The following is a 14,657-nucleotide window of genomic DNA, read 5'->3' as shown; positions in this document are numbered from 1 at the left end:
TACCAACTAGAATAGGACGATGAAACCATCTCTTGGAGAAAGATAAAATGCTTTTGATCTAGAAACATGAAGGTCGATGTCAACCCTAGAATATTACAAAATACGAACCATTGAATGTCTAAATAATGTTCAAAGATGACACATCTAATCTCAAAAGTAGAGAAATTTTCATTGTGCAAAGCAAGTTATCCCAAGTTTTAGGAAGTAACTCATGGTAAAATGTGTGCCAAGTAGTTTATTTATCACAAAGAAGTATGAAATTGTTTTGGAATCTCAATAGAAGTTCAATATTCCTTTAAATTGAGCAATTGGGAAAATCAAGTATGGCAGATCATTGTTTCATAAACAGCAAAAGATGTTTTTTTCAGGGGGACAAATTAAATATGGCATGACAGAGTATCGTACAATGAAATACAAGAGGAAGAAATGATAACAAGAATATTCATAACTGATATCCACACATTTCGGGACTGGGAATACAGAAGCTAGTAACACTCCTACCAGATTCCAAATGGTAAAGATATCACGTTCCTCTCAAAAGACTACATGAACAAAAGTTCGATCTAAATAGCACATGAAAAAGAAAATCCCCTATGGGAAAATAAGGAAAACATATGGAATTCAATGAATCTTGAAATTAACCAAGTGCAATGTGATACCCTCAAGAATGGCCTTCTTTGCAACTTTTAAGTCCATCTGCAAGTTTTATGGAACATAAATGCTCTTAGTACATGAAAACAAAACTTCATTTTTTCTCAAAATTGCGTAAGAAATAATATCCAAACACAGAAAACCCTGGAATAACTCAATTCCCCTAACACAAATAAATCAATAAATACACACAAGCATACTGATGCATACGCACACACGCAAGCACACATGTGCAAGTGTCATATATATATATATATATATATATATATATGGGAAAAGATGGGATTAGCCCACTAGCTCATATGCGCCCAACGCCTAGATTGAATATAAGCCGATCTGACGATCACGGATGTCCGATAGTGCTTGAATTTTATTTTATTTTTCTACAAATCCAAATCACTTAAAATTTTAGGTGTGTGTTCTTCTCATCAAGGCGCACCTAATAAAAATATAAAAAACTTATTTGTGAAAAACAAAATGACCAAAATACCCCCCAAAACTTTTTGAGGGTATTTTGGTCAATTTATTCCATGTAAAATATTTTTTTGATATTTTTTGAAGATTCACCTATTCTTGATGAACACACGCCTAAAATTTCAAGTGATTTGGATTTGTAGAAAAAAAACTAAAATTCAAACACTACTGGACATCCGTGATCGTCAAATCGGCCCAGATTCAATCTGGGACGTTGGGCTCATATGTTCATATGAGCTAGTGGGCTAATCCCATTTTTTCCCTCTATATATATACACACACACACACACAACCATTTCTGTAATGGATGTGTCAATGTGTGGTGTTTAGTTAACATTTCCCTTTTCCGTTGCTGTTTGTTGTACTTCTTTCTCGGGATTTAAAACCCTTTCACTGTTGAAACTTGCAAGTGCGCCTCTACTGGGAAGAATTATTAACACCCATGACCTCTAAAATGATTTTCACACCAGGATAACCATCGCAACATCATTATCAACATGCAGGTTACACTGCACTACTCCCAGATTCAGAATTGTTTTGAAAACCTTGACGAAATTAAAAACTGTCCTGGGCTGACCTATTTTATTTCCTCTTTAAATAACGTTTGTCAAAAGCTACTTCAAACAACTCTTTCAGGATTATTACCCCAATATCAACACTATGAACCCAAAGGTAGATTTAAGACTCACCAATAACTGATGATGAATGTCTAAGGTGAAGATACGGACAAAGAAATGGCACCCGCAATAATATCAAAATAATGAACTCATTCCAAACAAAATTTTGGCTTTTAACCTAAAACAAAGGTGGTCATTGCTAAGGCTTAAAAAGTTCAAGGGACAAGTTCTAATTCAATCGTACTATTGGTTATAAAAAGAGACATCCTCAACAAAATCCAATGCAAGCATGGTGTCTCCCATAGCCTAGGAATCTTTTTGACATCTTTTGTGAGATTATAGACCCTCTTAGGTGCCTTACAGTTGATATTCTACATTTCCATAAGTAGCCCAATTGAATGCAAATTGTAAGTTGATTTGGATGTGTCGTTCAAGTACTAAATTATCAGTGGGTCAAGGAGAGAGATTTGAAGATCCAAGCATAAGTCATGTAGGTAGATGTATCCACCTGACAATTACTCAACCAGACATAGCCTTTACAGTGAGTATAGTGAGTCAATTCATGCATTCTTGCAGGACACCACACTGGGAAGCCAAGAGGAGAATTTTGATATATCTTAAGGGGGCTCCAAAATGAGGACTTATTTGCAAGCAGAATGGCCATTTCAACATTGAGAGCCATTCTGATGTCAATTAGGTGGATCTCCATCAGATAGAAGATCTATTACAGGTTATTGTACTTTGTTGGAGGAAACTTGGTAACATGGAAGAGTTAAAAAAAAAATGTGGTAGCCAAGTCTAGCATAGAGGCTGAATATAAAGCAATGGCTCACATTACACGTGCATGAATGTGGCTGAAACCTTGATAAAAGAGATGGGATTCACAATTACCAAGCTAATGAAGATGTTTTGTTAATTACGCAGCCATCCATATAACTAACACCCCAGTATTCCCTAAGAGAACAAAGCATATTAAAGTGGATTGTCATTTTATTTGAGAGAAAGTAACAAGTAAGCAGATATCTACTCGATATGTGAAGTCGAAGGATTAATTGGCTATTTTTTCATTTTTTTTTTGAGGAAGTTAACGGTTGTATTGCTATAAAAGAAAAGTATACATACGAGTCGAAAGCACCCCACAAGCTAGGTCTCTCAACAAAAAACATAGGCCAACTATGGTCCTGTACAAAAAATAAGGGGTGTATAGGACTCGCCCAATTACAAGAGATATATAGTGAGAAAGAAAAAGAAGATGCGCCCACAGAGGTCCAAAGCAAAAAAGAAGATGGACCAGAGACAAAATGATAGTCTAAGCAACTCATCAAAACGTCGTGGCTATGCGGGGGCTTCAGCTTAGGCCCAAGCACCATCCTTAGCCAAAAGATTTGGGAAGTCGTTCGACATCCTCCAAATATATATCTAAAAGAAGTCTATATCCCTGCAAATATGCACAAGGGATGGCATTTCCAGGGGCCCAAGATATAGTGTTTTTGCCATTGTGGTCTCGAAAGACCCCTCCAACTCTAGTTGGGCCTGGGTTGCCGAGGGAGCATTCATCGAAATTAAGCTTGATGATGCCATCTGGGGGAGGCAACCAGTTGTTAGCTCTTAAGACCCAGGGTGGTTCAAGGTTTAGGATATTTTCCTAGTCATAAAGGAAAGTAGCCGTCGAGACACCAGCTAAAGCCCTGTTGTTGAAGGCTCAAAAGATTACTAGCGAAGTAATCTTGTGGAAAAGAGCTGGAACTTCACATTTAATATCTCGAAAAATCCTAGAATTTCTTTCAAGCCAAAGTACCCAGATGGTTGCTCCAACGGAAGCTCTCCAGAGGATTCTGCCCGCCTTTGGCCAATGAGATTCCAGAGAAGATGTGATGAGAGCCGGGGGAGAGGCTGGGGTAACCCATGAGAGACCAAAAAGCTGGATAATATGACTCCAGAGGTCAAGAGCGAGGTTGCAATGAATGAAGAGATGAGAGTTTGTTTCTTCCTCGCAAAGACATATGACGCACCTATTGGGGATGGGAATCTTTCCTTTGGAGGTGGTCTACAGTGAGTGCTCTTTCAGAGCAGGCAATCCAATTGAAGGCCTAAACTTTTGGAGGAGCAATGGTCGACCAAACCTTGGAAGTAACAGAGGTAGGGTTTGAGAGGGAAGGTAGGTGGTTGCAACAGTCTTTTGTAAAAAAAGGCCACCGAAAATGAGCAAGAGGGGGAAGGAGTCCACACCAGGGTACCCAACCACGAGAGGGCGAGGAAGGTAGAGTGGAGCGAGGCTGATAAGGACATGAATTCCACTGTTACCTCTTCAGAAAGAGGGCGTCTGAAGGAGGGTTCCAAACCCTTCGATTTCCAGAGATAACCATTTTGTCAAAAGAGGATTTGTTAGAGGCAAGAGAGTAAAGAGATGGGAAGAGATCTCATAGAGGGGTGTGGCCTAACCAGAGGTCAGACCAAAAATGCAGTCTAGCTCCTCCTCTCGGATGAAATCGAATGAATCGCTTGAACAGAGATAGGGAAGTCAAGAATGACTTCCAAGCGCCTGAGACCCTGGACGAACAAGTTCCCTCTAGAAGCCAAAGATCTGCGACAATTCTATATTTACTGTGGAGAGCCTAGGCCCAGAGTGAGTTGTTCTGGGTGGCCATTCTCCACCACCATTTCCCTAGCAAAGCTAAATTATGTTTACTTAAGCTCCTGATGCCAAGTCCTCCCTGGTGTTTCGAGAGGCAGACCTTGTCTCAGAAGATAAGGTGGAATTTTTTGGACTCAGCTTCTCCAGACCAAAGGAAATTCCTCATCAATTGATCCAAGTGATTAGCTACTGCGGCGGGCATGTGGAATAAGGACATGAAGTAGACCGGAGAGTTAGCCAAGGTAGCTTTGATGAGCGTGGTCCGCCCTGCAAAAGACAGGAACCTACCTTTCCAACTTGCCAATCGCTTGTCTACCTAGTCTATTACGTGAGACCACTGCCTCTTCTTAGGCTTCCCTAATCCCATAGGCAAACCAAGGTATGCAGTAGGGAGGTCCTTCACGCTGCAATCCTAGTTGGGGATAAGAGATCTAGTTTCAAGAATGGAGAGGGCCACCCCAATCATTTTCGATTTTTCCATATTCACTTTGAAACCTGTGGCGTACTCAAAGCATTTAAGAAACAATCTTAGGTTTTTTATTTCCTCCATTACAGCATCTAGGAATACTAACGTGTCATCTGCGTACTGCAAGTGGGACACAATCGGGTCGTGAGTACTGCTTTTGAAACCGGAAAGAAGGCTCGCCTGGTATAACTGGGTGATGGATTGACTGAACACTTCAGCTGAGATGGAGAAGAAGAAGGGGGAGAGGGGGTCCCCCTGACGAAGGCCCCTCAAGGACAGGAAGAATCCCTTCAGGGCACCATTGATGAGAACGGAAGATGGGTTGGAGTAGCAACCCCTAATCCATTCTAAACATGGCTTCGTCCAGGATTGACCAGTCTACATGGTCATAGGCCTTCTCCCAATCTATCTTGAAGATCAAGCCCGGCTTTTTAGTTAGGTGTCGAGAGTGCAAGCACTCGTGTGCCACCAGAGCTCTATCCCGGATTTGCCTATCGTTGATGAAGGCGGACTGTGATGGTGAGATGACGAATGGAAGAACATATTTACCAAGGCTCTTAGTTGAAACCAGACTCTGATGTTTTTTCCAAGTTAGGAATGGTAGTATTTATGCTCCTACTTGAGGTGGAGTGTTGAAGAAAAGTTATTGCGGTTATGTGCCTTGTTTGTGGGCAAATAGGGTATCCTTGCCCTTTTTTATATGCTTGACATTAGTATAACTATAATTTAAATAAAGGCATTACTGTAATTTATACATGAAGTTAGGTTCATATATAATATAGAGAGGTGTGGAGGCTATGTAACTCTAACAGGACTGCTTCCGGCCACCTCTCTTCATCTTTTTGCAGTCTCTCTCAAACTCTTACTCTCCCTAACTTTTCTCTCACTCCTTATTCTCAGCACTCCCTTCTTTCTCATTGGTACTATAGTTCTAACAAAAATAAAAACTTGCAGGTGTCCAAAGAAAATACTTTTTCTTCAACATAGTCAACAGTTTATTTACAAATAAAAGCCATGTACATCTCAAAATATGAAGGCGAAAATTCACTTTCAAAGGATATGCATGATCCACAAATCAAATATCCACTATTCCCATTATGGAGATCTTTTTCATAACTCCATGGGACAAATAGAGTAAATAATTAAGCTATGAAAAATATATAATAGATTAGTACAAGTACACCATGTCAATCACCATACACCAAACTCCAGCCCATGCATGTGGAATTCAAGAAATATTAGACTAAGTGGACACACCAACTCACGTGGTAAGCCTGCAGACAGTACATTTGCATGCAAATGGTTCCTTGCATACTCCGCAGCCAAACGTCCACCATGTCCATCAAAAATTGCATAAAATGAACACCTATAACTTTTATTATGTTAAATGAAATTTCAGACAACATAATCTTTATAAATTTAGAAAATGTGAAAAAAATTTCTCAAACAAAAAAATAATTGAGAATGGAGCATACAGAGTCCACAAGTCAAATTGCTCCCAAGTGCAAATCTATATATCCATTATGAAATTCAAGACATTTTATTGTATGAAACATCAGATAAAACGTCAAACATAGTCCTGAGCAACACAAGGAATCAAATTCCTTAGCCTGCAAGACCATGAGTCCTAAGAAAATGTTGGAAAAGTTCCCAACCTAATAAAGATATCAATCTTATTTTTAATAATGATAGAATAGCCAACCACAAATCTTCACAATAGCCAACACGATGCACAATTACCAAGCTATAAGGAAAAAAAGAAATAACATATACCATTCACATCTACTTGTTAGAATTTACCAAACTATAAGGAAAGACCATGCAGCATTCACATCCATCTGTTAGAATTATGTCTCAAACAAGTGCAATCATAAAGAACTTCAAAAAGTGCGCACTATGCGAAAGAAATTATGGGCAAGACAACCAAAACTTTAATTCACTCTTTTTTCCTTTTTTTCTTTTTTAATTGAGTGCTAGTTTATCATAATGGGCCATAGGGAAACGATCAGCATTAGTGACACAACCAGTACGTCGTTTCAGGTATTGGAAGATATCTTAACTGCAAATGTTACATAATTTTACATCGCATAATTTTGTGCCTATTATGAAATGAGAGCAAGGGCATGAATGCATGACATGAGTTCAAAATGTTCGGTTTTGTGGCCTTTAAAGGCCTAGAGAGCTCGTAATATGATATTTTATAATAGAATAGGCACTTCAATGGGAGTGTGAGTGTGTGTGTGTTGACTGACCAAGGATTGGGCGGTTTATAGTCCTGGTCAATGTCCAAAACCCTTACCCCTGAGCATGGGGCACTACCGAGAAGGTTTTACAATGGGTCATTCCTTGTTGAGGTCTAAGGATGCCAATGGTTGATGTTTACAGACCAGGAGAACAGTGTGGTCTCCTTTGTGCGGTTGTAGGCCTGTGAAAGCAAGAGTCAAAGCCTCAAAAAACTTTTGTACAGCATGTACACATGATAACGGCATTACTGAGAAGCATCCCTATAGAGGGACACATATACACGTACATAGAGAGAGCCCCATTTGCACTGTGGCGACAAGAGCTAGACTTACTCTTAGGGGAGGAATTGTAATCCATATTTCAGAGTCATGGTTTCACCACTTATTATCCAATTTTGAGAAGCCAATCATGAGCCCCTTCTTTAAGACTGGGTCATAGGTCTCTGTTCGATTGGATAAAAAAATAGTAGTGGATCATCGTTCTTGGGTCAACTAGAGTGACCTTATTGTCACTAATTGGTACCAATCCACTCTTTGTATAATTTATTTTGGTATAAGAAATATTATTTTGATTTTTACAAAAACTTTCAAAATTTTCAAATATTGTTTCTGTTGTAAATATTCATTAAAAGGATATTTCTGAAAGTTTCGAAACTTTAAATGACACATATGCGACCAAGGATCAAACCCCACATGTGTGCACTTTTTTTTTGTGGGGCCACGTGAACCCCCTTAGATAACATGCTCATTTTTTTTTTTAACACAGTGTGGCACGCCATTTTCAGCAAATAGGGGGCACGCCCCACATTTTTTAATTTGTTCAAATTTTAAACAGGTTAAAAATAGGAAATCTTTTAATTTTGAATAAGATTTGGTTTCCTATTCAAGTGGGAATTTTAAAATATAGATTATCCTTGATTTCCTAAAAGATTATGGAAGATATAGATAATGATAAGATTGGTTATATTCAATATAAATAAGAGTTGGATATGGTAAAATTTAAGCGGATAAAGTTCCTATTTTTCCACCCAAGATGGCTGATTTGTGGGATGGATGGCTCAGATTAAATCTCTCTCACCCCTCAGATTTCCTAATTATCCTAAAAGATCAAGCTAGAAATTAGTTAAGGCATACCTAACTTAGAATCCTATTCAAAGCAGGACATAAATCTTGTTTCTTTTGAAACAAGATTTGAGCCCCCTTTCTTATGACAACAAGTTCTTTTTCTCATACTCTAAGATCTCTCTCTTCCACACCACAGTTCTCTCCGTCACAATTTTTTTTACGCTCTTAGAAAAAAAAAAAGAAAAAAAGGTAATGCCTTTTTCTCTCTCACGTCAACCTTTCTCTTTCCCATATTTCTCTCACACAAACCTCTCTCTCTCCCCATAGTTTTGGCATGCTATCATTTCTCCTTCTCCTTTATGTGTAATAACTCAAAGAAATAAAGGAAGAAAGAAGGGACATGAAACCCTAAGTGAGTTTTGTTGTTTTTGAAGAAGAAGAGAGGTACAGCCAGCCAAGAGAGAAATAAACCCTCAAGCCTTACCCTAGTATGTTCCTATAGGGTTTCCACAAACTCTAGTAGAATTTTTATGCTCTCTAAAACCTTAGATTGAAAGGTATAGCATGAAAAGCTTCGCATCTCAGAATTTCCAGTAAAACCTAAAGGACTAAAAGTGCGACATCAGTCAGAGAAGCGCGTGTGGGGTGTACCAAGACCTGTGAAGGTCACTCAAGACATCTTCCAGTAAGTTTTTCCAATAGATTTAATTAATTTTTAATAATATTTCTTATTTTTTTGGGAATTTCCAAGAAAATTTTTAAATTTAATACCTTGAGTTCCACATAGCCACTTCTTTCACAAAATGGCATCACCAAGTGACTGGTAGCTCACGCACAAATGCAGTTCTTCGAACTCCAGCATGTGGAGACCGCAATATTTCTAGTGCATTTCATATGCATGATGGGTGTCCAACTATCATAGTTTGGACATGATTTATACAACCTGAGACGTCCAGCTCAAGGTTCTAAATGAAATAACATTGCTTTATTTCAATGGTCATAAAGCAGCATGGAGGGACATCATCAAAAGATCGCTTTCATAGGGTAGACCTGGGTATCAAACAATGTGGCTAAAATTTGAGGCATGACCAAGTTCAACGCAAACAAGCAGATGAGCAACACCACATGGATCACAAGAACAAAGGATTAAGAAACAAGTGAACCAAGATATCCTCTTTCTACAAAGGATAGAAATTAGAAAATCGAAGACTACAATGCTGAAATTAGTCATTGATCAACACAAAGTAAAGCAAACCAACCAACTAAAATTCAAGGAACTCAACAGCAAAACAGAAGGTACCAATGTTATTAAAACAAGACTGGACTGTCCAGTCCAACCAGTTAAACCACAAATTGGGTATGCAAACGGTCCGGTCTAGACCAAAATGGGTCAAAACTAGTCTTAACCTAGCAAGAATCCGTATAAACCAGCCAGATCAACTAGTCCAGCAGTTATCCACTAGTGGAACTGGCAAACCGATCGAAACCATCAGTTCAAACAGGTTCTACCGATTTTCTTTTATTCTTTTCATTTATTTCAATGACTGGTCCAAATGGTGCACTGGCTGGTGTGATCAGTTTGGACCAAATTGTCGCCCGCACTTAGATGACCTGTCCAGTCTTAACAACAAATGAAAGATGCAAACTTGAGCAAATAAACAAATGCATCAAGGCCATCAAGACATACTAAAGCAAGCAACCTTACAAAGAAGATTCCAGTGCTACTGCAATTAGCTACCAATCAATCCAATCTAGCCAGACTAATGGAAAAGGACTAGACTCAGTGAAGAGACACCATTCCTAAATGTGAAAGCCCTAAGTTCTATCCTAATAGCACACCAACCAACCCTCAAGAAATCAAAACTCTTCCAAATAAACAAACCAAGCCCCAAGGCAACATATTAGAAATTCGAATGAACAAATCAAGAAAGCCCCAAAGCACCATGTCAGAAAGCCTGTGTTCTTCAGAACCTGACCACAGACACCAGCTGCTTGTCTCCCCATCTCCTTCTGTGACACATGCTTGGCTTGCTAGGCACTGTGATTGCATCTTTGGTATAAGTATAACTTCCAAATCCAGGTTCTCCAATGAGAAACCACTGCCTGTATCTGCTCTCTCTCTCCTCTCACTGGGATTACTCAGCACAAGGCATGAATCTTTGGCCACAACTTCCTGATCCAAGTCCTCCATGTTAAGCTTGTTTGAACCTACATCTCTACTGAAATTCAAACTTTTGTAATTTTTTCCTTCACGACACTAGCATGGAGCATCTTTATCTGAATCTAAATTCTAACTAAACATGGAATTCTCCATTATGTATATTCATTGAACCAAATGAATCCATGAAACAAATTCCCATTTAGGCCTCATTTGGGTACAATGATTCCACACGTCATATTTCACATATCTGGGATATTTCCAGATTCCACCATTTGGCAAACCCAAAATCCTGTGTATTGGAAATCCAACAGAAATGAAACCTTCGAAATCTGCACAACTTTTCCAAGGTTTCATTTCCATTTTGAAGCTCGATCTTTCTTATTTTCTTGAAACTGGGCTGGCCTTGCATTCGTCATACTGGGCCCACTAACCCCAAATCCAATCTCACGAAACTCCCTCTCTATCTAGAATATAGCACCACTGGAATAACACATCCCCAAGGGCAAACCAACCCAAAAATCAGAGTCGACAGAATCTGCTGGAAAAATCTCGAGCTTGATGGTTAAAGCACGAGCTTGTTTCAACTTTTTTTTTTTTTTTTGAGGGAATTGTTTCTACTGTGTTTCTCTAATCCCCATTTAATGGTCGGGCTTGTTCTCTCTGCAATTTCCTTACAGTTCCTTCTAGCGGTTGAGAGTTCCTTTTCCACAAAGATTATCAGTTCTTTCTATAGAAATTGGATCTCCCTCCCACCCTTGCTCCCTCCACCTACCTTTAAAGCTCGAGCTTCTCTCTCAAGTTGTTTCGTAATACGCGGAAATGTGCAACTGAGGTCTATGGCGATTTGCGGGCGTGCCATTAAGGATCGAGCACTTTGTCTCTCTAAAATTTGTCGGAGTCTACCATAGTTGTCTCTTTAAAGTTTTCGCCTCAAGATATGGGTTATCAATGGGTTTCAAGAGGATTTGTTAAAGCCAATGACTTTGCCAACAAGGGATTGCAATTTGAATTTCACTTTTGAATGGGAAAAAACATTCAAAACCCCCTATCTTATTATTATAGAAGCCCTTAATTTCAGGGAAGAGACAATCAATTCAATGTTCGGAAATTCGGCCGCTCAGCCACCTAGGCGGTCAATCACCTAAAACAACTAGGCGGAACCTAGGTGGGGCACCTAGGTGGCTTGTGTCTAGGCGCTCGCCTAGGTGCGCAAGGGACCGCCTAGGCTGTACAGTCAAGGCAGCGCCTAAGCACCACCTCGATGCAGGTTACCGAGGGCAGAAAAATGCCCTTGGCTATGGTCAAAATAGTAATTTTTCAGGCAGCAAGGCCCCCAAAATGCCTAGGAGCCTGCTTGCGCTTTTTTTAACATTAATTCTAAATTCAGTTTCGAGGACTCTGCTCACCCCCAATTATTTTTTCTTAACCTAGGTTGATTTGGTTCTTGGAAACTCAATTTTAATGGGTTTTGATCATCCAACACCCTTTTCTTACATTGTGACGGCCCAAAATTCCCAAGTACATACAAGATAATTTTTTCAAATCTTTGGATTTTGGAAAAGAATCTTCGTCCATCAAGTAGGTTCTTTTTTGCAATTCTCAATTTGACCAAATCAATCCTTTGATCATTCTGTTTTAAAAAAAAGATTAATTTATCACATATCAAAGTTAGAGTTTGAGGCTCTTTGCCATGATTACTTCCGAAGGACAAGAAAGTATAGTGTATCCTGTTGAGAAATTACATATAGCACAAATCCTTATGAAGGTTTCCATACCTTTGCGTGAAGAAAATGGTGAAAGTTCATGATAAAGTGTTAGAGAGAGACAGAGACAAGTTTTGCAAACATGAGTCTCCCAAAAAATTTTATTTGATAAAATGACTATCAAATATTTGGTGAAAATCCATTTGGTTAGTTGGAAATGACTGCAAGGAATCCATAAATTTTCCATTTGGTATCCAAATGGGAGATATGATAAATCCAACACAGGAGTCTTTGATATTCAAAATCCATGGATATTTGAATGTCCAAGAATCCTAATTTTCTGCTACCCAAATGAGGCCTTAGTGGAACTAATAGCTCAAAAAGTCCAAAGGGAAATCACTATGAACAGTCATCTTTGTTAACTAGAAAACCCTTTTTCTGCAATTAGTGGACCATCACCATATATGTAGAACTTCCCAATACAACCCAATTAATCCTTTCTCAACTCAACACTCATGTCATGATATGCCCAAACTTAATTAACATAAATTCTTCAACAAAAATTCTAACTAGGTTCAAAATTCAATTTCTAAGCTTTTCTTATCCAAACTCTCAGAGAGATAGGAAGGTGGATCCTGACTACGAACCTTTCCCACGAAACATGGGTCAAGCATTGCCCTGGTGCCTTTATGCTATCCTTTCATCACCTTAGACTCCCACAAGTTTCTGCAGAGCTTCCTCTCCACTTGTTCTTTTGTTGGTTTGAGCTGATCGATAGCTCTTTCTAAAAAATCATTGGTTTCCCATACCATTGCTTTGCATATGAGACCGTGATAAGCCCTATTGCCATAAGAGGGCCACCCTCATACTCATTTCATATTTAAATCTTTACTTTCCTCCAGAGGGAGCAAGTGGGATGCTGCCTTTGCCATCTCCATGCCGCCTTTCGCTCAACCTACATCAAGCTCTTTTGTACTAATTTTTTTCACATTCCTTTATATATTGAAAGGTGTGGCTATGTTGAGTTCCAAGGTATAAATTCAAATTTTTCTTTATCAATCATTAGAATTTCTACTTACAAGTGCTAAAGTACAATGTATAAATGGAAAATGAACCTACTATAATCTAAGATATTTGCCTTTTACTGCCAAACAAAACTACTTTCATAAAACTGAATAGAAACTCTCAATACAAATCCAAAAACAATTAGGAATTCTAATCTAATCAAAAGTCCTAGTCCAAGTAGGAATCCTAATCTAAATAGGGCTGCAATTACAATTAGGACTTCTTATTGGGGTGTGTGGCCTTTAAAGCCCATGAGAGCATATAAATAAGAATTATAGTGGATTGTACACTTCAATGGAAGTGTCTACATTGGCTGACTAACCTAGGGTTAGGCGGTCTATGACCCTAATCATGTCCAAAACCTTTACCCCAGAACATATGGCCCTACCAAAGAGGGTTTTCAAAGGGCCATCCCTTATTGAGATCAAAGAGATATCCAAAGATAGTTTGGAAGCCAAGAGAGCTTCATGGTCTCCTGTATGCCAATGTAGGTGCGAGAGCAAGGTGTAAATCCTCAACAAGCTTCCTCACGAAATGTACACATCACAGCCATATATCGGGAAGCAACCCAACAAAGAGATACATATAGATGTGCATAGAGAAATTCCCCCTTGCACTATAGTGATATACGTATGACTTGTTCTTAAAAGGGGGAACTTATAATCTACACTCTAAGACCATAGTTTCACTATTTATTGATCAGCTTTGATGAACCAATCATGATTCCCTGCATTAAACTATCATGGGTTTCGTTGGGTTAGTTTGAGCAGATAGTCAAGGATCATAGCTATTGGGTCGGCTAGAGTGCCCTAACAGTCACTTTACTTGACCCATTGGTACTGATTCAATTCTAGATGTCATTTTTTAGTGTAAAAAATGTCTCTGAGTTTTAGAAATTGTTTAAGTTTTTAAAATTATTCTCAGCAATAAAAAGGACGTGATGGAAGTAGTCCGAAAAGATATGGAGCCTTATGGCCTCACTGAGGATAAAGCCTTTAATAGAGCAGAATGGAAAACCAAGATTCATGTAGCTGACCCCAATTAATTAGGAAAAGGCTAAAATGATGATAGTGATGATGATTCTCAGCAGTAAAAACTCTTAAAAAGGGCATGTTTGAAATTTCTAAATTACGTGGGAGTAGGGGAGCCAATAAGTACACAGGTGGGGCCCTTGGACCTACCCCACATGTGCATGACAACCACACGTGTAGCATGTGGAGCGCTTAAGGGCCCGCACGTCACATATAAATTGGGACCCCCCCTTCCTCTCTCTCCCTGAACTTATTTTAAAATAAAAGAGTTTTATTTTAGTTGGAAACTTTAAGAAAATATTTTGAAAAACGATTTTGTGTTCTTATTTTGTGGGAGCATAAAATATTTTGTTTTCGAAAATATTCTTCAAATCTTTAACCAAATCTGTTGACTTTGAATTCATACAATATCGAGAGAGATAAGGGAGTTCTAGATGATTATGTTTTGATTAGTCTTATCCTAAGTTGACTAGAAGTGAATATGGGGCAAAGGTTCAAGGGATAAAGTTCCTAGATTTCTCGCTAAATCAGGATGGCTGATTCATA

The 14,657-nt window shown here is 38.8% G+C and overlaps 1 protein-coding gene across 1 annotated transcript in view; it reads right to left on the bottom strand.

The window, feature by feature from the left end:
• LOC18445613 (Protein phosphatase 2C family protein) overlaps nucleotides 1-14,657 on the bottom strand; it is a 79,352-nt gene that overhangs the window by 30,646 nt on the left and 34,049 nt on the right. The window contains exons 4-5 of the mRNA XM_006855749.4: nucleotides 6,101-6,209; nucleotides 660-696 (exon numbers count right to left, since the gene is read on the bottom strand). Coding sequence (XP_006855811.3) covers nucleotides 660-696; nucleotides 6,101-6,209 — 146 coding nt within the window. The remainder of the gene's footprint in view (nucleotides 1-659; nucleotides 697-6,100; nucleotides 6,210-14,657) is intronic.

The sequence above is a fragment of the Amborella trichopoda genome, chromosome 12 (genome assembly GCF_054954075.1).
Source record: "Amborella trichopoda isolate Santa Cruz 75 chromosome 12, AtrichopodaSantaCruz75HAP2 v2.0, whole genome shotgun sequence".
Taxonomy (NCBI): domain Eukaryota; kingdom Viridiplantae; phylum Streptophyta; class Magnoliopsida; order Amborellales; family Amborellaceae; genus Amborella; species Amborella trichopoda.
This window is presented reverse-complemented; position numbering and strand designations above follow the sequence as displayed.